The following is a 25,279-nucleotide window of genomic DNA, read 5'->3' as shown; positions in this document are numbered from 1 at the left end:
AAATATTATGACTGTTCATTGTCAGTACATTTATGAAAATTTAATAAACGTTCACAAAAATCGTCACCTTTTTGATCTTAATAGTGATTTTCATTATTATAACATTAGAAATAAGGGATTGCTTGTAACTAATTCTAGTAGGCTTCATAAGATACATAATAGCTTTAAGGGTAAATGTATACACTTCTATAATAAAGTCCCCCAGCCACTGTTCAGGCGTTATCTATAAATAAATTTAAATGTTTTATAAAAAAATGGCTCTGTCGTAAATCCTATTACTCCACTGCTGAATATCTAAATGATCGGACAGCCTGGGACTAGATTGTGATTATTTTATAGCGATAGAAATGACTGTACAATATTGTATATTTTTATTGAAAAGAGCGCAAAAAAAGAATGTTGGGAGAGTTTCTTGCGCCGCTTCTTCTCTCTCAGAGCGCCATTTGTTTCCGAAGCGGTAGTAGTATCGAGTATCTAGTAGTTATTAGAAATGACATCAAAAAGAATTCTTAAGGAATCAATTTTGAGAAACTAAATGCCTTTTATGCCTATAAGCCTTTTATTATTATTTCCGTCCAGACCGTACCGAGTACGACCCCAGTACAGTTGGTGCGAGGCGCCCATCCGACCGTCCGATGGTCCGGCCGTAATTCGACCATGTGTTTATGCTATTATACCGGTTAGATAGGTATAAAATGTAACAAGGCGCCGCGGTGGCCTTACCCTGCCTCTATCTAGTAGTGTGCAAGAACACATCGTTTCGGTTTAAAGGACGCCATAGCTAGCGACAATGACTAGGGCTGGGCGTATTACTTACCAATAGATGAATGTCTTGTTCATCTTACAACTTCTTATCACACAGAAAAACGCCGAAAGAGAATTTATATACATACTTATATAAAATTTGGTAAAAATCAGTAAAGCCGTTTCGGAGGAGTAAGGTAACTAACATTGTGACACGAGAATTTTTTATATAAGATTATAACATAAAATAATATGTTGGTAAGAGGTGGCGATGACGTCAAACATTTTTTTTATTTGATTTTAAACGAGGAAGAACAAGTATAGACTAGGCCAAACCGGTTTATCCTAAGGTATACTTATTCATGTTATGCTCAACTACACAGCTCAGCCTACGCGAAACGAATTTGGCATGGGAAACTCAAGTTTGTCATATCATCATACCACCCGACACCAACATGTATTACCTTGGCTTGGCGTAAGAGTGAATGGGAGAACGTGAGAATAGAAATCTAATGAAAATCTCAGAAGCTCGGAAACAGCATAGAGACATTCGCCAAATAATAAAGAAGGAAAATTCTTTAGTCATAGGAAATTTCAGTGAGTCTTACTTTTGTGCCGTTTGATGTCGAGACTTGACTCTTGGGGTCCAGAGGCGCGGAGACTGTACAGACTACTATATCTACGCGCCTCAATAGTTGGACTACTGGCAACCCAAGTGCTGGCAGCTATTTTGTTCAACGGATCAACCTATCCAACGCGGAAATGCTGCCAGTATTATTGGTGCACGTCTGCGAAATAATAGTATAAATTTAATTTAATCAAAGCTTTTGTTTTTACCGTTTGGTGTTGAGACGCTTGGCCCGTGGGGCTCTGAAGCGCGTAGAAAGTACAATGTAATATATTCGCCCCTCAATAAGGCTAGGTACTGGAAACCCAAGCGCTGGCAGCTATTTCGGTCAACAGATCAGCCTAGCTATCTAACGCTGCCAATATTCTTTGTACACAGCTTCCACGTAATGATAGTTTTAATTTTATGTTTGATTAACAAATGTATTAAAATTTAATCAAAGTATTGTAAAATTTGTTTAAATATATCAGAATAAACTTATCCCAAAATAGGATTAAACATCCTATGGTCTTGCCCAGTCTTGGGGTCTCAGTAAGGTTTCCCGAAGAAGAAGCTGAACATGATATTGCCGGCTGGTCAAAATAAAATAATATATAATCAATTCATATAAAATCAAGGAACAATTAATGTTCCTTATTAAGAATAGAGATAGCATAGAAAAATTTACACAAGCAACAACAGAAGTATATTTTAAAAGGTACAATATTTGCGTAGTCTAAACTAATAGTAAAGTAAATACACACTGTCGTAAAGCCAATGGCCGAGTCAATACTTGTTCAGCCTATTTACACGAGAACTGAGCAAATACAAATACCTTTTCTGGGTTATAATATATAGGCATATATGTTTTGGCTAATATTAGATTTAGTTTTTGCAAGAAATTGCAGCTCACGTCTCGATTAACGCTTCGGTGATTACATATTATACTAGCTGACCCGACAGACGCTGTTCTGTAGATAATAAAAAAAATACTGTTTTATAGGAATTTGCCAATAATATTTCAAAACATCAAGAGTTATTTCGTGAATAAGGCTCCATGTTGTTTTAAGTTTTTAATGAAATTGTTTCACAGCGGAACTGTCACACTGTGCGTCACAAAAATCTCTCATAGAAAAGATGTCCATACAAAACAAATATTAAAAATAAAAATAATTATGGGTCCCAAATCGAAATTAAAACTATCCTATCTCTCAAGTTGGACTAAACTGCACACCATGAAGTAATCCCCATTAAAATCCGTTCATTAGTTTAGGAGTCAATCGCGGACAAACAGCGTGTCACTTAATTTATATATATATTAAGATGTATCTATAATACATAATTAACCAAACACAAAACTGAATTTAATTTTAATTTAAATAGTTCTATAATTTCAATAGCTGGGATGGGTTTACGCACTTAGCCTCTTGGTTATCGATAGAGAAATTGTGCATGTCCTTTATTCTTACGTCAACCAGCCGAGATGTCAAGCAGTCTTTTCAAATTGCTACAGGCATCGGTGAAGCAATTATGGTAAGGATAGCACATGTTCTGATGTTTTCTCTGCCTCCATGCACACTTATGGTAGAGTATTGTTTAAGAGCAGTAAGGGACAGTTGCGGGTGACAACTTACTAGTTGTACCTAGTAGTCGGAACAGGTTGCGGGCAAACCTCTTTGATGACGCTGGAACTGCATTCTTTCTTTAAAGTTTAAATAGGTCTCAATTCCTCGTCTCAATAAAAAAATAAAATAAAAATAAAAGGTATTTATTTCAGGCATAATAAAACCCATAGTTACAAAATTTTTTGGACACTGTAAAGGGGTGCCAAGTTAAAAGTAAAATTAGACTAACTAAAACTATATAAATATTGCACAAATTTGTGCAGTCATTTTTTGTTCTTGTCCATGTGAACAGAGATCCAGCGCTTAAACACTGGATTCCTGATTGTATTTTGTTGTCGGAACGTCTCAGTCTCCGCCAGAAAGAGGCAACGCGAGACCGAATTATGGCGAAAAAGTCGGGGACCCCAGCGTCTGCGAACATGCCCGACGCGCTACAGCACCGCGGGAGCCGCATAAGAGCCCGGAACGCATCATTATACTGGACTCTTATTCTGCTCATAGCTTTCTGAGAATACGTTACCCACAGCTGGCAGGTGTACATGCCTAAACAGTATGTATCAATAAAGTCGATAATCGATAACAGTGATGAAATTTATGGGAGAATGAAGATTAGAACAAGATTTGTCATTTTGAATAGCATGTATCTGCCTTTCATTGCAGGAAAAAGGCGTGCTTGTGAAATGTAATTAATAATAATTTTGCACAGGAATGTCTTGGAACAATCAAGCTGTAAAACAGATCGGACTCCGTTATAAGTTGAACGACCACTGACACCGAAGCGGACATGTTATGTTTTGATTGAGGAGACTCTTCAACAACATATTTACTGGTTGCTTATCGTATCAGATATTACTAATTTTAAAAATAATAATAATTTTACTATTTTATATTCCGTTTTCTATTACTGTGGGTAGCACTGTTTTTATTCTGGTATTACTTTATATTCAAAGTCAAAGTCAAATACACCATCTTTACTTTATCCAATTGGGCTAAAATTAAGTGCTTTTGTATAGTCACTATGATAAATATTTCTTTTAGATTGCTGAATCTACAATATTATGTTCGGAAAAAGTAGAGCTCGAGAGAAGAACATACAAGAAATTCCACGGCCACTATTTCAATCAAATAGAGTATTTTACAATGGCTGTGATATACAAATAACAAATTAGTTTGTAAGGTACTGCATCCAATATATTATTTAATAAAAGGTAATAAAGAAAAAACTGTATAAATATAAATTATCGTATAATGGATGCATCAACCTTAAGAGCATGATTTTTTTTGTTTTTACATTATCCACTCTTTATAATATGTAATTTTATATTTATACCTTTATTTCCACCTGTATATTAATCTCATCACCATATCTCTGGACCCATAAAGCGTAGAGGCTTGAAATTTGGTTGGAATATTCCTTTCATCGGGGAATGACTTTGATTGGCGGAGGCCTTTGTCCAGCAGTGGATGTCTTCCGGTTGATGATGATGATTTCTTTCGCCGAGTAGAGGTCAGCTAAGATTTTATGAAATTCCACCGGCAAGAGATTTTATCATTATGTAAAGAATAACGTCTGTCGTGTCAGCTAGTATATTATATTACCTTTATTAAATATATAGCCCAAGTTTTCCTCAGACTCTGGTGTTTCAAATTTGAAATGTGTTGTAATTGGTATATAGTTTGTAGGTTCCTAACTTGAAAGTGGGACTCGAAGTTGCTGGTTATAAATATTTATGTTTTTAGAGTTCCTATGAATTCAGTACAAATAGGGGTTACGATTTATTAATTTGAAAAAAGTCTGAAAAAGAGCCTGATATTTCGATAAAAGATAGGACTTTTATGATATGAATAAATAAATTATTTTATTACTATATTCCATCTAATTGATGAAATGAAATCCGGGCAAGTAAGAGAGGCGGACAAAATCTGGACTAGAGTCTAAAAGACCGGACATGTCCGACAAAGATTAATTCGGATGCATATTTTAAATAGTTTGTTATTTTAATGTGAACACTCACTTCTGGGATTTATTATACAATTTAAATATGTTACCAAAATTTATTAACGATGCGGGATTCGAACCCTCGCCTCTCGGTTTTTTTTTTATGAAAAAAGGGACGAGACGAGCAGGATGTTCAGCTGATGGTATTTGATACGCCCTGCCCATTACAATGTAGTGCCGCTCAGGATTCTTGAAAAACCCAAATATTCTGAGCGGCACTTCAACTGCGTTCGTCACCTTGAGACATAAGAGTTAGTCTCTTTTGCCTAGTAATTTCACTAGCTACGACGCCCTTCAGACCAAAACACAATAATGCTTACACATTACTGCTTCACGGTAGAAATAGGCATCCTGTGCAAAGGAGCCACCCACTGGTACCGTCCGAACGCTCTTACCAAATGAGCCAACCGTTTGAGTGGCGTATGGATTGTAAATGTCTTGTTCAACTCTCAAGATACACATTTCATATTACATTACATTACATAAACGTATTTTATTTACATTCGCTTGGCGGCCGATAAACACTAACCAAATATTGATTACTAAAAAAAAAGAGTTTAAAATTTCTACAGTAATTTTTAATCGTATTTGAATATTATATTAAATTACAATAATAAAAGACCAAGGATATTGATTTCACAGAAGTTTAAGGTGACCCATTGTTTTGCTGTTGAATGAACAGTAACTAAGTAATGCTTGCTATCATATTCAACACTTCCGCAAAGCATTGTGTAGTGTGCGATGAGAACAATGTACCTACCTACTTTACTACCTCTGTTTTGTAACATTTGTGAACACAAAACATCGTTTAATTACTTTTTCTCTTTACTAATTAATTACCTTTAAATGGCGCTTTTTATACAATTAATTCTTAACTTGGTACCACAGATTAGTAAAAAAATAAGGACTCCGTGTCACCTTACCCAACAGTGTAGCACCAAAACAAGCCGATTAACGTGTAAAAACATAGGCCCACGCACACACACCACTACAGGCCGATAGGCGGCCATTATGAGAATTGTCATCGTCTGTGACAGATCAGTTTGCGTCTCAATAAAATATTTTAAAAAAGCCGTCGTGCGTTGTAAAAAAGTGTAAAAACGATACTATATAAGCATTTGTGGCCATATATGATTATTTAAGGGAGAAAAAATTGTGTAACTAGTATCCCCCGTAACCGCACACACACTAGCATAACGGTGCTTCACTTGCTAATATTACGGCGCGGAGTCCTTCTTTTTTTACTCGTCCGTGCTTGGTACAATGATTTAGATCTTTTTTCATTATGTAATCTTAATGTAAGTAATAATATAGTCATAATATCAAAAAGCTGAAATATCTCTGCAATTTATCATTCTGTTGTAACTGTTAAATTTAAGTAAATTTTATAATTATGCTAATAACTTCGCAACAAAGAACGGTATATTGTAATAGGTACTAAAAAACGCTGAATTCTCGTTAAATATATTTTGCGTGGTTGTATCGTAAACACCTCTAACGCGCTATAGAATAAACTTACTACACGTGGTTTTTGGGGCAATATACCACTACCTAGCTATATGCCTCATCTTCGCGCGTTTTTCCGAATTTTCACAGACCCAGTCTAACAGGTGCGACATAATAAATAATAATAAACTGAATCTAAGCCTGAACATATTCTTATTATTAATTTTGCACATTAATATTTTAAAGCTAAAATGACTATTTATGTTTAAATAAACGTGCTACCTCTGAAATTCCAATTTTTGGAATTTAAAGCATATTTTGAGGAGGCAAGGCTCAGCTCATCGGAAACCTGAAATTATGTTTTATTAAATAATTCATAATCAGATTACTTTTCACTATAAGATTCCTAATTTATTCATATTTCCGTCATTTTGCACACTATTGTTTTTTTTTATGAAAATATGGGACAAGACGAGCAGGACCTACAGCTGATGGTAATTGAGACGCCCTGCCCATTACAATGTAGTGTCGCTCAGGATTCTTGAGAAAACCCAAAAATTCTGAATGGCACTATAACTGCGCTCGTCACCTTGAGACATAAGATGGTGTCTCATTTGCAGTAATTTTTCTAGCTACAGCGCCCTTCAGATCGAATCACAGTAATGCATACACATGACTGCTTCACGGCAGAAATTGGCGCCGTTGTGGTACCAATAATCTAGCCGGCATCCTGTGCAAAGGCGCCTCCCATTGGTGCACAAGTTCCTCCATTTCGTTAGTCTTACGAACATACGCAGCAATGTACTGTCTATATCTATCACAGTCGTCCCGCAGGGAATTAGCATATTATAATAGTTCCCTTACCTCCTTTTTAGATTTCTTTCCTCTTTTTACTTGTTTTAAGGCTTTGTCCTTCAGGTATACCTTTCGTATGTTTTGGATCAATATTTCGTACCTTACGTACGCGTACTCTTTTATTCACATTGAAGTTTACTGTCCAAATATAAGTTATAAATTACAACTTCCATCATATCTATATTATTGTAACTACGTAAGTACTGTTCGTATGTAAAATACGTGGAATTCTAATAAGGCACAATTTTTATTGCATATGATATATTTCTACGGTAAATTAAGTATAAAATGTTAATTAAATGAATAACTTAAATAATTCTAATTTCGTATCAGAGTGTCTGCTTTCCATGAGTCATTTTATATATATAAATTTAAAATTGATTATAAAGCAAATTATTTACTGCAGTTTGTAATTATTAATATTAGATATAATATGTAAGTAAGTAACTAAGTAAACACACTTCCAAAAGAAATTACTATATTAAGTTACAATCAAAATTAAAACAAAGAATATTATTGATGACGAAAGCCATATCATCTTCATCATCATCATCAGGCGGAAGATGTCCACTACTGGACAAAGATCTCCACGATGATCGATCTTGCGCTACCCTCATCCCACGTATTCCGGCGATCTTGACTAGATCGTCGGTCCATCTTGTAGGGGGCCTACCAACACTGTGTCTTCAGGTACGTGGTCGCCATTCTAGTTTTATGTTTTCGACTTTTCTGCCCCACCTGTCCCTCGAACTATGTGCCCTGCCTACTGCTACTCCAGTTTCGCTAGCATTTGAGCTATGTAGGTAACTTTGGTTCTCCTACGGATCTCCTCATTTCTGATTCGATCTGGCAGGGAAACTCCGAGCATAGCCGTCTGACCCATATCATTATTTAAAATTAATATTACAGTGTGACTCAAACTGAAATTTGACATTTTTCTGTAAAAGACTGATGATAAGCATTTGATAGAAAATTATTTACAGCTGACAATTGTTACTAGGAGTGCTAATAGTTACTAGGATCCTCTCAGGCCATGTGCCAATTTGGTTTCGTTTGTCAAATTGGCTGCGGATAAAGTATCTGTAAGTAAATAAAGAGTTTGAACAAACAATCCAGTTAGGCAGGTCCAATTTCGCGAAAGAGGACTCGTCGAATCCAACTCGGATGGGCAGCGTTCGGGAAGCTCCGAAAAATCTTCTCGTCCCAAATAGCACAGTGTCTAAAAACGATGTTTCTCAACCTGTGTGTGTGTTGCCAGTGATGTATTACGGTACGCAGACGTGGTCGCTAACTATGTGCCTGATGAGAAAGCTCATGGTCGCTCAGAGGGCAATGCAGAGAGCTACGCTCGGAGTTTCTCCGCGAGATCTTATCACAAATGAGGAGATCCGTGGGAGAACCAAAGTCACTGACGATCTGGTCAAGATCGCCAGAAAACGTTGGATGGAGATCTTTGGTGGAGGCCTTTGTACAGCAGTAGACGTCTTCCGGATGATGATAATGATGAAATAAAGAGTCGGTTTTGTTCCTTCAGTTATACTGCTTATACTATTATACCGATCAGAATAATACTTTTAAAATAATATGCAGCGTGTTTCGGAGAATGTTTTAGTATATTATATTATGTTGAATTACTTATCCGGATCCCTTAGATTAAGGAAGCAACCCGGCATTTTAGTTTCAATTATTAACAAAGTTTAACAGAACATGTGGCACGTGAACGACACACATTGTTCAAGAGTGGCTCGAGTACCCCCACTTGAGTGCAGTTTTAGATGTGATTACGCCTGCAGTATCTAGTTGGAGCGCAGCGGAGACCAATCCTTAATCTAAGCTGGAACCTATATTTTTAACTTAGAAATACCTATATATGAGCAGTACAGCCCTACTAATATTGCAAATATGAATGTAAGTTTGATGTTACGCTTTCACGCCTAAGCCACCGAACCGATTATGATAAAATTTAGTACAGAGATAGACCAGAGCCTGAAAAAGGACAAAGTCTATCTTTTATTGCAAAAAAAATAATGGATGTTTTGAAATAGTGGATGGCAGTTTGTATGGAAATTCGTCATTATCGAAGATAAAACGATGACACTTCGTATTAAGGCACTCGATAACAAATAATTTATAAACATTTATTCGAGCATTTTTTTAAACTTTGTCCTACATGGGGATGAAATAGGGGATTTAGGTTCACAGAGAGATACAATGACAAGGGATATGCGCTGCATCTTAGAAGAGCGCTGCCAACAGCGAAACGAGCAGTTTCTATGAGCATTATTTGAAAAGTATTTAAAAAAAATAAAAAAAAAAGTAATTATTCAATTCGGACGAAGTCGCGGGTAAAAGCTAGTATGACAATACATTCCTACATTGTGCGGGCGCGAGGTAGCTATTTATCTATGTGGCAAAACCACAGAACAGTTTAAAGAGCTAGACTGTTCTGTGTGTGTAACATACGTCTGCATAATAGATTCGCCTTCATTTCCTTAGAACTCGTATATTTATACGAGTTGTGTAATGAAATATAGTGGTTTCTATTATCCAGTCATGCTTTCCATGTGACAAGAAACAATAAGACAAGACGAGCATCAAATGAACAATAAACCACACTTAACTAACATATAGGTACCATTTACTGTTAAGTGTTAAATAGGAAAATTGCCGTTAACTTATAATTTAATGAATAATCTATAGGGCTGTCGCGTGTAAATTTCTACTTTGCATAATCAAATCGTATTACATGTTCATTTTGGTATTCATTAGGTCAATATTTAACCTGAGAACTTAGAAACATCAGATATTTAAATTATTATGTTAGATGCTGGATGGACAAATAGCCATTGTTTCTGAATATTATATTTCTTTACTATCAAAAATATAAATAAATACTACTACGTCTACTGTAACCTACTTACTAATTAAACACACACACACATATTTAATTTTTAATATGTTTCATTTGCCATTTGTCGAGGAATCACTGACCCGGAAGATACAGTTTGAACTAGTTTCGGGGTCAAAAGTCCACCCCTTCTTGTCCACAAGCCCCTTTTCCCTGCTGGCCGACAGCCTGGAACACTCGTTCAATGGACCTCCCACAGCAGACTTACTTTGGTCAGTCCATGGGCTCGATGGACTCACTCTCGCGCCGGGAGACGTGTCCTAAGAACTAAAGTATGCGTCTCTGACATGACATAAAACTCGGTCCATGAAACTCCCAGCATTCTCCTCCAACACTACATCTGCAGAGCAAAAATTTTCTTTTTCTCGACTTGTCGCAAAGTCCACGTCTCTGCAGCATACAAAATATGGGAAAAGCAAGTGTTTGGAAGAGACCGATTTTCGCAGCTTTTGTTATGTTTCTGTTCTTAAATAATTTCTTCAATTTGTCCATCACAGTTCTTGCTATCGCCATACGGCGCTTTACTTCATATACTCATCCTCCATTGATTTTGGTATTAACCGGTTATTATTGATTTGATACCGGTTTGATATTACTGCAAAACCGTTTTTGAATTTTATCTTTCTAATATATAAAATTCTCATGTCGCGGTGTTTGTAGTTAAACTCCTTCGAAACGGCCTGACCGATTCTCATGAAATTTTGAGTGCATATTGGGTAGGTCTGAGAATCGGACAACATCTATTTTTCATCCCCTTTAAATGTTAAGGCAAAAAGGCACGCCAATTTTTTTTTTTTTATTTGTTTGATTATGAGTCAGCATTAAAAAATACATACAACTTCACATTTTCCAACTTCCATCTACGATAAACAGTTACTTTTGTATCGCGATTTCAATATCGGCAATACAACGTTTGCTGGATCAGCTAGTTATCAATAAAATCATGTAAGTAATTAACGAGGAAGTATTATTAGTGTATAATAAAAATAGGAAATGTACGTAATTTAACTTATTTGCAGTGAGTGTAAAGATATGAAAATAAAGTATTTATTCTTATTAACTAAAACGGTCTATTAAAAGTAAAGTTATTAAATAAAATAATATCATTGTATTTCAACCCTGATATAGTGAGAATTATTGCCAACATTAGAATACGAATAACAAAAAAGGTTTCGGTCTGTATATCTGAATGTTCTGATTACTAATGTAACTGTATCTGATATTGAATCTGTATCTACGGACGCAACTACAAATGTATCTACGTCAATTGTACGCAGTTAGTAGTCTAATTACATTCAATATATTCACAAGCCTAGTTAAATAATTCAAATAATGGTTATTATACAAAGTTATAAAAAACTGTTAATTAAGGCAGTATTTATGCTACAGTTATAGAGGCAGTAACGACCAGCAATTTGGGAGTCTGAGTTTGTTTTTTTTTTATGAAAGAGTAGGATAATCATCGTACGGGTCAACTGACGTTAGTGATCACCGCCGCCCACATTCCTCTGTGACACCAGAGGTATCACAGGAGCGTTGCCGGCCTTTTAGAAATCTGTAGGCGCTTTTATTATATTATTTAGTGATGGACTCAATAATATGGCTTTCTTTATGGTCTTTAATTGATCATTTTACCACCGCGATGAAAGTTTAGTAAATTGAGTTTGTTCGTTGTGTTTATTGGGGTCTGATTAGGGTTAAGAAACATTAGATAAGATAAATTATCATAATATATCCTTCAGGTAGAGATGCTCTTGGGTGTCACGGGCTATCCTGCCTGAAATCGGAAGGCTGTATCAGTCGTCATGCCAGCATTAATGAAGTCATCCGCAGGGCATTTGCCGCTCTAAATATAGCCAGCTGCTTTAGCGCCAAATGGTATTACCCGCCGCGATGGCAAGTGTCCTGATAGAATAAATCTGGTGTCTTGGGCACGGGGAAGGGCGCTGGTCTGGACTTGCGTCGACACTCTGGCTCCTTCTCATGTCCAATTGGTGCTGGACCTTTGGTGTAAGGGCTGCTGCTTCGACTGCCGAAGACAGCAAACGTCGCAAATATGGCGGTCTCAGAGTGTCATACATCATTGTGCCGATTGGTCACTTGAGGCACATGGCCCGTGGGTCCCAGAGGCGCGGAGAATGTATGGTATGGTATGGTATAGGGGCTCCTGTTTCCGCAATTAAACCACTAGCATGGATCCATTTTGCGTGCAGTAATGGCCAGTTACTCCAACCAGCCCAGCTCCTTCCAGAAGTTCTGAACATTCCTGGGGTGTTCACAGACTTCTTGGAGCGACCTCGTATTGGTTAAGGTTTTTGCCCGTTGGTTGGCCACCCCCGCACATTCCAGGATTACGTGAGCGACCGTTTCGTCTTCGATCAGACAGCCTCTGCACTTATCACTGTCCGTTACGCCGATTGTGAAAAGGTGTTTGTTTAGTGATGTGTGACCCGTTAGGGTGCCCACCATTATACGGATGTCATGTCTGTTGAGGCTGAAAAGTCTACGTGTCAGTTTGAGCGATAGTGCAGGTATCGTCTCCTTCGACTGTCTGCAGCTTGAGACATTCATCCATCGGGTGTTGTGTAGGTCGTTGGTGAGAGAGTGTATCCATGAGCGCATTTGGCTGAAGGGCAGTGGCAGAAGTGGCAATGGACCAGTCACTATATTTGCCGATGCCCGCCTTGCAAGCTCATCCGCTGCATCATTTCCCAACGAACCGCTATGTCCTTTGATCCATTGCAGAGTAACCCGGTTATAAGAGGCAACTTGCTCAAGGGTTTGGTGATATTCGTGTATTAGTGCTGAGTTGTATGTGGTGTTCGCAGAGAATGTACAAAGTACTATCTTCGCGCCTCAATAGGGCTAGTGGAAACCCAAGCGCTGGCAGCTGTTACGGTCAACGGATCAGCCTAACTATTCAAGGCGGAAACGCTGCCAGTATTCTTGTCAGACATCCCGTAATGATAGTTTTATTTTAATGTAATCATAGTATTGTAAATATAATAACGTTTAATTTTAATATCATTAAATTACTTTTATACAATTAGCTACGAAAAAATATTAGTGATTTATTATTAATAGATAAATTTAATACTTCGCTCAATGTACCACCAGCACCGTAAACTACGAATTAGTTACTGGATAATATTATATATGAGGTAAAGCACAATAAAATATATTGCTCAAATAATGTATACTTTAAAATATATTTCACGGTGGTTATTATAATTTGTCTAAGTAAAAATCACAACTAACGAAATTTGGAACTCGTACGAAGCTTGTTATAAAGTTTATTATTACTTTTGACAGGTCGCTATTAAGCTATTTAACACTAACAATACTTGTAACCGGCTAAGATTAACGGCTACTTTTAATAGTTAAAGTTATGACGTCATCTAAAAGTTTTCAAATAGTGCAACTCAATTTTTGCCCAACCGGTATTTTAATATGTTTATTATTGCTAAAGTAATTTGATGTGACTCAGCCTTAGTTGTTAAGTGCTATTTTTATCATTGACTGGGGACTCAGGATAGTGCATATCATATAGGTTAATTAGGCAGTGCCTACCTCGTTATAAACTTAAATAAATATAGCACTAGTGTTAATGTTAATTGAGATTAATTTAGTCCCGTTATTTTAAAACCAAACTTCTATTTAACACCCACTTATAACATTTTTCCTTACGCTAGATACTAAATACCTACCCTACCTTTGATAATAATATATGTAAATTAATATACTTTTATGACATTGAATTTGTTAACATTATACATAGGTACTAAATGAGTTATTAAATTATTTACGTCTCATATTATAATATCTTTCAATTTAAATTTTATAAATATTAATGATCGCATTGTGAAATCCAACATGTTTCAGTATTTTCATTTTCAGTATTCATAGGTTTAAACAATTTTGTAACATATTTTGCATGTCAGTTGACGATATTATTATATATGATAATGGATTATCAATAATATTATGTTAACATCTTAAGTACAATGTTACGTGCAAATAAAATTTCGTTTCATTTCATTTCATTACGTTTAGCAATCTTTTCATATTCCAAAGCTCAACTACGACTAGTTAGATCCACACTGCCTACCTTACTAGAAAACCAATGCACGACCGTGGTTCGACCACACTAAACACAAATTACTTATTAGTAAACACGTTTATTCGTGGTTATATTACTCTTGCTGGTTTTGCGACCGTTACCTTTAATCTAGTACTCAAATATTTGATCAAAAACCTAACCGATGATATTATATTATGATCCAACAGCAGTTCAAAACTGTTCTGTGACAGAACTGCTTTTACTGCATTGTCTTGCTCCATAGCTATTTTATAATGGTTCATGGGATAACTGCATGCATAGATAAATACCATCATGTCGCACTTGGTAGTTAGCAAGTTATTGCTGGGATGTACCATTTTAATGGAACATTTTTATGAATTGGTTGCCATCAGCCATCACCAAACTACAAGTGCCTTTCTGTAGAACTACATTATTTCAGAGAAACTGTTTGTGTATGTGCATAAAAATCTATAATCACATCCCAAAAATAATAAGAGAGGTATCGTCAAATAGGAATTTCTCATCTAAATTGAAAATATACCTTAATAAAATCTGCAACATATTCATTAGACGAAAATTTTCAACAAAAAACTTGACTATATACTATATAATACTGCTATTAATCTTTTGTTAAATTTATATTATTATAACTAATTATTTAGAAATGTATTTTATAAACTTTGCATGTCATAAATGTGGCAAACATGTACTTAATAATATTTATGTAACATCAATCTAACATGTTTATGCAAATAAAAACTTTGACTTTGACTTTGACTCAGAGTATGGTAAACGTACCAAAACAAAGCAGGACTTACGCCAAAAAATGTAAGTGACACAAAGTGTCTCAATACAAGAAATCAAAAGAAAGGCACGCTGCGCAAGGTAGAATACGTTACGACCGCAAACAGCAGGGTTACGGTGGTCAATCTAAGTCTATTTTCAAAAAGAAGGCTAAAAAAAATTGCTTGCGTCTTGAATGTGCTGCTTGCAAAGTGAGATCACAAGTGGCTCTCAAGAGATGTAAACACTTTGAGCTCGGTGGTGACAAGAAAAGGAAGGGACAGATTGATTTTTCTTTCAATTAGGGAACAATAATAATATAGTTATTATAATGTTGCCCCAGTAAAATTACTGGGCAAAGGAGACTTAACATCATGTCTCAAGGTAACGAGCGCAATTGTAGTGCCGCTCAGAATTTTTGGGTTTTTCAATAATCCTGTGCGGCACTGCATTGTAATGGGTAGTATCAATTACAATCAGCTGAACGTCCTGCTCGTCTCGTCCCTTATTTTCATAAAAAAGGCTCTATTTTGAGCAATTCACGCACACAGTGTAAGACGTAGCTTGTCACGCACACTAGATTAATATACCTGGCCTATTTTTATCGGTTGTCTAGAGCAAGAGACTCAATAGCAAAAACAGCAACGTGACATCAAGCACCCAATAATTCATTACAATAAAATACATTTTTTTCGTAGTTTATGCTTAGTAAAATTATTTTCTACTTCTTAGTTTGGTTTTCTTTAAAAGTGTGCTTTTTTAATTTTTTTTTCAAATTTCTTGGAGTCGCGTTCTCGTTTCATCGAGTTCCAAAATCAAAATTGTGCAGCCTCTCGAGCCTGTTCTAATAAATGACTTACACATGTATTAAAAATTAAAAAAAAAACACAAAACAAAAAAGCTTTAAAATACACCACCAGTGGGAGTGGTTTCACCAGTGGGAGGCTCCTTTTCACCGAATGCCGGATAGATTATGGGTACCACAACAGCGCCTATTTCTGCCATGAAGCAGTAATGTGTAAACATTATTGTTTTTCGGTGTGAAGGGCGCCGTAGCTAGTGAAATTACTGGGCAAATGAGACTTGATATCTTATGTCTCAAGGTAACGAGCGGAGTTGTAGTGCCGCTCGGAATTTTTGGGTTTTTCAATACTTGAGGGCCCTGCATTGTAATGGGCAAGGCGTATCAGTTACCATGAGCTAAACGTCCTGCTCGCCTCTCATTAAAAAGCATTAAAATAACAATTCTCACGAACGAAGTGGCGTTTAATCATAACGCCTACAGGAAGTTTGCCAACTATTTTTAAAAACAAACAATCTCTCGATTTCCCGCTCCATTCAGTGTTCGAACATGTTATCGTAATTGGAATAGCTCATCTCATCGCATGACTTTGCGGAATTCGTGTCTCGGTGAAACGCAAGTTCGAAAGTAAAAACGCGTTGATGCATCGGGACGTGTATTTATGTTGTTATGATCTGCCACACCTCATTTGATTAGGTGAAATATTAAAAGTAGTTAAATTAGAATATAACATGCCTTATTCAAATTTAAATACTTTTTATTTTATTACAATTGTATAATAGTAATTTTCGGAACGACATTTGCACTCTATCCCCAGTGAATTTCATTGTTTTTGTTAGACTAAAAGGGAATTTGAACATTCTTTCTTTGCTTTTGTTAGACAAAAGAATACAAATCAGATTTTGCCCACATTTATATAGATTTTATTAAGTTTTGAAATATTTTTTCATTGTTGTTATTAGACAAACAGAAGACGAATCAGATTTTGCCCACATTTATATAGATTTTATTAAGTTTTGAAATATTCTTTCATTGTTTTTGTTAGAAAAACAGAAGACGAATCAGATTTTGTATACATTTATATAGATTTTATTAAGTTTTGAAATATTTTTTCATTGTTGTTATTAGACAAACAGAAGACGAATCAAATTTTGTATACATTTATATAGATTTTATTAAGTTTTGAAATATTCTTTCATTGTTTTTGTTAGACAAACAGAAGACGAATCAAATTTTGTATACATTTATATAGATTTTATTAATTATTGGAATGTTCTTTCTTTACTATTGTTAGACAAACAGCAGACGAATCAGATTGTGTATACATTTATATAGATTTTATTAATTATTGGAATGTTCTTTCTTAACTATTGTGAGACAAACAGTAGACGAATCAAATTTTGTATACATTTATATAGATTTTATTAATTATTGGAATGTTCTTTCTTTACTATTGTGAGACTAAAAGAAGACAAATCAGATTTTGCCCACATTTATAAAGATTTTATTAACCTTTCGGATATTCTTTCTATGCTTTTGGTAGCCAAAAAGAAGACTTTATATATATTTTACTATACATGCGCGGAATACAAGTATACAAAGTTAATACATATACCTTTTTTTGAAGAGGAAAATATATTTACCCATTGAGACCCTGAAAAAGGGCTCATATTATTCTAAACTTTTCAACTCAATCACTGAATCTTTGAAAAAAACAAATTTAATTTAAATATCAGTTACGCTTTATCTTAATATACAACCATATTATAATATTAAGTAGATTATAATTTATTTTATCTTTTCTCGCCATAATTTCTTAATAAAAATTATAACTTACGGTATTTTTACACATCAATTTGTGGTAATCTTTGCATGGATGAAAAGCGAAGACGGTCAGTATAGATATAACAGTACTTATAAATAATATAATCTAATATATAAAATTCTCATGTCGCGGTGTTTGTAGTTAACCTCCTTCGAAACGGCTTGAACGATTCTCATGAAATTTTGAGTGCATATTGGGTAGGTCTGAGAATTGGACAGCATCTATTTTTCATTCCCCTAAATGTTAAGAGTGGTCCACACCAAATTTTTTATTTTAATTTTTTTGACATTTTTTTTTAATTTGGTTGATTATGAGTCAGCATTAAAAAATACATACAACTTCAAATTTTCACCCATCTACGATCAACAGTTACTTTTGTATCGCGATTTTAATGTCGGCAATACAACGTTTGCTTATAACGTAGGTTTCATGCACACTACAATAATAAACCTGGCCTGTTGTGAGGCGTTGCCTAACAGCAAAAGGCTCTATCTAGACGCATAAATTACCTATGGTTTATTTCATCAAATGGAACCCTTAGTGCGCAAAGCTGACTCGGTCTTCTCCGTTTTGTTCGAAGACGTACTCATATCTTCATTTTGTGGGTATTAAAAAATACTGAGCCGTCACGCTCGTCCTACTAAGTCGGCTTGATTGGAAGGAACATGTCACAATAAAATTGACTACAGTATCTGTACACAATTATATAAGGTACTCTATGAATATTATTTTCCTCACCGTGATGAAGTTTCCATTTCTGTCGTGTGCATGTTTTTTTTTTAAATATTTAATCGCCACCCAGTCTTTCCTAAAAATCCACGGAAATTGCAGCTTTATAATTATTGTGTATCTAAGCATATATCTTGTGACATAGTATGATGGCAAGCGAAAATTTCTCGGGCAATTTTTAGCAATACACAGGAAACCAATAATCATTTGTGTTAGAGCTTTTAAGCCAGCTCGACAGGATTTGGCCAGAGCCGGCTCTAACGAAGCTGTTTGTTTTGAACATGCAATCCGATTTACGTGGCTTCACTTGTAGTTCCAAAATATTCCGCTCTTGTGAATATATGAGCCTTTCGTTACATAAATGACGAGACGTTGATAACCTTTACTTAAAGATGTTGCCTTTTCAATCCCATAAAACTTACTGTTTATACATGACATATGAATAGCTCCCACTGACGTTTCTGTTTTATACTTTAAATTTTTATCTCAATACTTTTTCTTTCTTACACGTGTCTCTACTAACGTTTAAGATCACATGTGCATATTATATGTGTCAAATATCTGTCAAACATTCCTATATGTGTCAAAATATGTCACACGTGAGGCTTTATAACACGTCTCTCACGTCTCTTTAGAGACAAAGATGAATATGTGTCAAATATATGTCGCACTTTAGACTTTAATACACATTCTCACATACACTTATTGACAAAGATTCACGTGTATGTGTGTTTATCGAACACTTGTGCGGTCGCAGCTGGAATATGTCACTTCTATATGGAATCATCAGCTGGAGATAGTACAGAAGAAATTCTTGCGGATCTTAAATATATCTTGCGTGGACGTCTACCATTTATAAAAGTCAGCGAGGCATTATAATTGACTGTGTCACTTTGGGAAAAAAGGGTGTGTGAGAGAATGAATAAATGCAATAATAATATCTTATAATTTAATAGTATTTCATTTACCAACTGCGGCTACACACTAGAATTAATATGAAATTTTGATCTGTTGATCGTAGATAGGTGAAAATTTGAAGTTGTATGTATTTTTTAATGCTGACTCATAATCAAGAAATTTAAAAAAAAATGTCATAAAAAATAAATAAATCATAATTTATGACCACCCTTAACATTCAGGGGGATAAAAAATAGATGTTGTCCGATTCTCAGACCTACCCAATATGCACTCAAAATTTCATGAATATCGGTCAAGCCGTTTCGGAGGAGTTCAAAGTTTAACACCATGACACGAGAATTTTATATATTAGATATACCTACATATATAAGGAGGACAATCGAGCGTACGGATCACCTGGTGTTAAGTGATCACCATCGACCACATTCTCTTGCAACACCAGAGGTATCACAGGAGCGTTGCCGGCCTTTAAGGAAGGTGTACGCGCTTTTTTTGAAGGTGCACATGTTGTATCGTCCCGGAAATACCGCACAAGAAAGCTCATTCCACAGCTTTGTAGTAGGTACGTGGCAAAGAGCTCCTTGATAACCGCACTGTGGAGGAAAGCCACAAATCCAGATGGTGGGGATGACATCCTAATATGTGGCGTGCGAAGGTGGAATTCGGCGGCAAGAATCAGGTAAAACAGCTCTTCGGAACACTCCCCGTGATAAATGCGGTAGAAGACACACAATGAATCGACATCTCTACGCAACGCTAAGTGATCCAGCCGTTTACAGAGCACTGGGTCCCCGACAATTCGAGCTGCTCTGACTCACAAATTGTACTTTTGACAGTTAATTTTAAATAGGTACTACGAATATTATTATATATTATAAATAAGTAGTTTAGATAAACAACTAGTTTTATTTTCCTCATATTCGAAATGAAAAGTAGCGTGTTTACCAAGGGTGGAAAGAATCATTTCCTACTCGGACTATCGCCGCCCTTGCTGCGCTCGGGAGTCTAAATACCTCGGGAATTGATTCTTTCGACCCTTGGTTAACAATCTACTATTTAATGTTGTATCATAAAAAAATAAAAACAAAAAATTACGTCCAAAAAAAAAAAAAATAGATAGTAGCCGATTCTCAGACCTACTGAATATGCATATAAAATTTGATAAAAATCTGCAGTAAAGCCGTATCGGAGGAGTAAGGTAACTAACATTGTGACACGAGAATTTTATATATAAGATAAAATATTAATAAAACTTATAAAATATAGTTATCAGCTGGTTGGTTTCTTTTTTTGAATAAATTAATGGTTCTACTTCTCAGTACGTGGATTTCTACTATTAATTGGTTAAAATGGTTACTCGGACCAGTCCTGTAATTGTTATAGACAAATGGTTAATGGTAACTAGGACCGGATCGATCAATGGTTACACGCGTACTGTATCTCTACTATGCATTGGTAATAAATAATAATGGTTAAAATGGTTACTCGGGCCGGTCCTGTAATGGTTATAGACGAATGGTTAGTGGTAACTAGGGCCGGCCCGATCAATGGTTACACGCGTACTGCCTTACTACTGGCAACACATGGTTATAAGTAATTAATATTATCTACAAAGCAATATTTGTAATATAATGTTGTTCGATGGATTTACTTCGAACATAAATATTTTCTATAAGCTGTGACAGTCATATAGTCGTTTAACACCGGGAACAAACAAAGTCCAAAAACGACGTTTGCTTAACCAAATGTGTTCGTATTCTGTACTTACATACTAGCTATAGAAGCCTATTATAGACACACAAGGTAGATACTAAAAGTACTTATACAAAATACGCGGGTATGAATCGCGTAGTGGGTGGACAATCAGCTTCGGATCTCGGACAGGTGCTCTCTGAAACGGGTTTTCAATAGTTAAGAGCTACACGACAAAACAAGGTCCATGAATGAAATGAGGTTCTAACTGCTAGCATTATTCTACAATTTGAAATGTCCTTGAAACTGGTATGTTTAACAAACCTGGCGAGGGAAAAGCGACTCATTTTAAGTACCTACTTACCTCTGTCCGTCTGTTTTGACCCAATTTTTCAGATATCCCTATCAAATTTGAACATCCGTCAACAACTAACAGTTAATAAACCTTTTAATTCAACCCAAAGAACAAAATTAATACAGTGATATTTATTAACATTTTTATTTTTCTCAGGTAAATCAAAGCCTTAGAAAGGAATCATTTTTTACTTTATCGAAAATTATCTAGCCTAAGCTAAACTAGACATAGCCTATATTATTGGTGCCGTTACATCCATGACTCGGAAACAAATACTGATATTGACCATACAAATTTTTCGGATTTACCCGGAATCGGATACGTGATGATATATCATTCAATGGATGAATTATTAGGTTTAGGTATATGACTGACGGTCTAACTGCATATAACCTTATCTGTATGTCAGTGGAAATCCCTTAACAATCGATTCAGCAGTTTCGGAGCTTAGCCAGGAAAAACAGACTGAAAACTTTAAATTTTGGTGCCTTAAATAGCTGTGTCAGGTCGGATCCACAGGATAGGCGGGTTCAAATACCGCATCGTTATCCATAAATTATAGGAACAAATCATATATCTATGTGTTTTAAATTATGTTTTAAAGCATTGGTTTAGAATAAATGACTAAAATATATTTTTTTTGTTTCAGAGATTAAAATAAGGCACTAATGTGCGGTTCCGTGGCGGGAGGATGCGCGAGGAGGAGTTGGAAGTGGCCCTCAAGGTGGTGATCGTAGGTGATGGCGGTGTGGGCAAGTCCAGCATGATACAGCGCTACTGCCGAGGAACCTTCACCAGGGACTACAAGAAGACCATCGGCGTCGACTTCCTCGAACGACAAATTGAGTAAGATACTCCTTTACCTCAATCTGCTGGCGCCGCCCGTATTCCAGGAGGGTCCTAAATACGCAATCCGTGATCAAGAATGTTTTTTCTATAACCTAATATTTCCTCTCGGTCGATGCGCTTTTGGGAGAGCAGTCTTGGGTGTCATGAAATTTTGTGCCTGTATGATAACTTGATAACGACTCTTGGGAAAGATTGAGATGCCCTGGTTTCCCGCTGCCTTTTGCACCAGTCTGTCCATTATTTAAGCCCCAAGGTTGGTTAAGTCTCTTCTGAACAGTCCTTCGATCATTTGTGTTGTTATACCGCTGCTACTTTTTCACCAAAGCCAAAGTCACCAAAGACTTGCATGAATCTGCCCCGCGTCCATGTGAGGATGAGAATTGATTGAAGTTTTTTTTTATGAAAATAAGGGACGACGCGAGCAGGACGTTTAGCTGGTGGTAATTGATACGCCCTGCACATTACAATGCAGTGGCGCTCAAGATTATTGAAGAACCCAAAATTTCTGAGCAGCACTACAACTGCGCTCCTCACCTTGAGACATAAGATGTCAAGTCTTATTTGCCCAGAAATTTCACTAGCTACGGCGCCCTTCAGACCGTAACACAGTAATGCATACACATTACTGCTTCACGGCAGAAATAGGCGCCGTTCATTATGGGTGTGGGTACCACAACCATTATCTAGCCGGCTTCCGGTGCAAAGGAGCCTCCCACAGGTCCATCCGTTCTACCAGTGCCTCCCACTGGTCCATCCGTTCTCCCAGTCCCTCGATTATCGCTGTCCAATATACTTCATTGTCATTATATGCTTCTTATGCATGAAAGGGTGCACTAGTAGCTAGCGAAAGTGAAAATTTACGGCGTAGTATGTAATCCGCGTACCAACTGAAGCCCAACACACACGCATAGCGGATGAAGAGTCCACCCAACAAAAAGGTGGAAAAAAAAATAATAATCGTCAAAACGTGCCTAAACTAAAAGAAACTAAACTAAAAGAAATAACTATTAATCCCTATAAGGATTATGAGTAAGTACAGCACTTGCATTACATTGCAGGAAAAAAATAATGATTCTGACAATATGATTTAGCGTTTTTCTAACATGAAGACAAGAAGAAGAAGAATGACATTTCTAAATATTGCTAACGGATAATTTTAAATCTCAACCATCATTATGAAAAAGGCTTAAGAGAAAAATCTTAATCATTGTAATAGATACTTATATCTATATGTACTTACGGCCGTTTTCAATAACGTATCTCTAGTTACGGATAAATTGCTGTCACCGTTTAGTGACAAATCTTATCAATCCATAGTTATGTCCAATATAGGTTAGATGTTAGACGATAGGTTCTATAAATGAAAGTACGCGTAAGAAGATAGATTTGTCTACCTCTAGTAAGTTAAACTAAGGATAGATAGCTTATTGAAAACGGTCGTTGATTGAAGTGTCTTAGACTGAGATCTTAAACTTAGACCATAATCTTTTATAGTTACTTACCTAATTACTACAATCATTAAAAATAAATGTTATAAATACGTAACCTTACTCCTTTCAATAAATATCTGTCACATACAGAGCAGCATCTGCTTCGGAACCCCTTAAAAATATTCGAATATGATTGACCCGCCAAACTTTACAAGGCAACATATTATATTAAATTATTAAAGCTAATTAATAACTAGAATACAATTTATCGATAAAATCGTTTCATCAAAATAGAAAACATGAACACTTTCTAATAACTATTGGTCAAACTGATAATTAATAAAATCCTCAGAGAGTGAAAGCAGCTAAATATGTGTAAAAGTCGATAATAATATCGAGGTTTAACATCCTCGTGTTCACATTTGTTTGGATTTTGTATTTTAAATTCTAACTTTCATATCCAGCTTTTTAGTGCAACTTTCGCCAAAGTATTGCTGATCTCTTATACTATTAAAATTATACTTCTTATGGTGTTAGTCAAAGTCAAAGTTCTTTATTTGCTAGAAACATTTACAAGTAAAGCACATGTGTGCTTACTCTTAAATTTATAACAACTTCACCATGAGCACATGGGTGCTCATGGTGAAGCTTGACATACATACAAATATTCGAGAAGTTTAGTTTTATAATTATTATTATAAAGTAACACAAATGAATAATTATTACTGCTACATTTCATTTGGCCAACGTAAAGCTTATACCTAAAAGATCCTACAATATACAACTATAATTATGTTCAAAGACACAAAGTTCTTTGACTTTCAATAAGTGATGTCATCCTATCTATCTATCTATCTTATTATATACATTTCTTGTGTGCGTGTGTATGTCACCGAACTCGTCCTAGACGGCTGGACTGATTTTGATGAAACTTTCTGTGTGTCTTCAGGTGGATTCGAGGATGATTTAGATTGACAATTGAACTACCTCCTAATCGGTTGGACCGATTTTGATGATATTTTTGTGTGTTCCACTGAATTTGAGATTGGTGTGTGTCTTCAGGTGGATTCGAGAATGGTTTAGATTCACAATTGAACTACCTCCTAAACGGTTGGACCGATTTTGATGATTTTTTTGTTTGTTTCAGTGAATTTGAGATTGATTTAGATTCTCAATTCCGTCCATATTATATAATTCTCCTGCTCATGTGTATGTTAGTGAACTACTCCTAACGACTGGCCCAATTTTTCAAATTTAAGACGTTTGTACAGGACAACGTCTGTCGGGTCCACTAGTATATATATAAAAATGAATTGCTGTTCGTTAGTCTCGCTAAAATTTGAGAACGGCTGGACCGATTTGGCTAATTTTAGTTTTGAATTATTTGTGGAAGTCCAGAGAAGGTTTTAAAGGCGAATAAATAGGAAAATGCTGCTATATTAAATAAAAACAACAAATTTGTTTTTCCTTTGATGTGTCCATACATAATTTCTAGGAGAGAATTCACTGACGCACGGTTTGACAGTTCTGCTGTGAAACAATTTCATTACGACAGCAGTTTGTATATTATACGAAGTAATTTTTGATGTTATGATATATTATTGACAAATTCATATAAAAACATTATTTTA

General features: G+C 35.7%; 1 protein-coding gene and 1 pseudogene across 1 annotated transcript in view; both read left to right on the top strand.

Annotated features, from left to right (window-relative positions):
- The window catches only part of LOC126972192 (ras-related protein Rab-23), a 50,721-nt gene that overhangs the window by 14,110 nt on the left and 11,332 nt on the right, over window positions 1–25,279 (top strand). Inside the window, exon 2 of the mRNA XM_050818823.1 lies at window positions 22,019–22,215. Within this exon, the coding sequence (XP_050674780.1) occupies window positions 22,061–22,215 (155 nt within the window). The 5' untranslated portion in view covers window positions 22,019–22,060. The remainder of the gene's footprint in view (window positions 1–22,018; window positions 22,216–25,279) is intronic.
- LOC126971998 (60S ribosomal protein L44-like) lies at window positions 15,051–15,353 on the top strand (annotated as a pseudogene).

This window comes from Leptidea sinapis, chromosome 25, assembly GCF_905404315.1.
Source record: "Leptidea sinapis chromosome 25, ilLepSina1.1, whole genome shotgun sequence".
In the NCBI taxonomy this organism is placed as follows: Eukaryota; Metazoa; Arthropoda; class Insecta; order Lepidoptera; family Pieridae; genus Leptidea; species Leptidea sinapis.
This window is presented reverse-complemented; position numbering and strand designations above follow the sequence as displayed.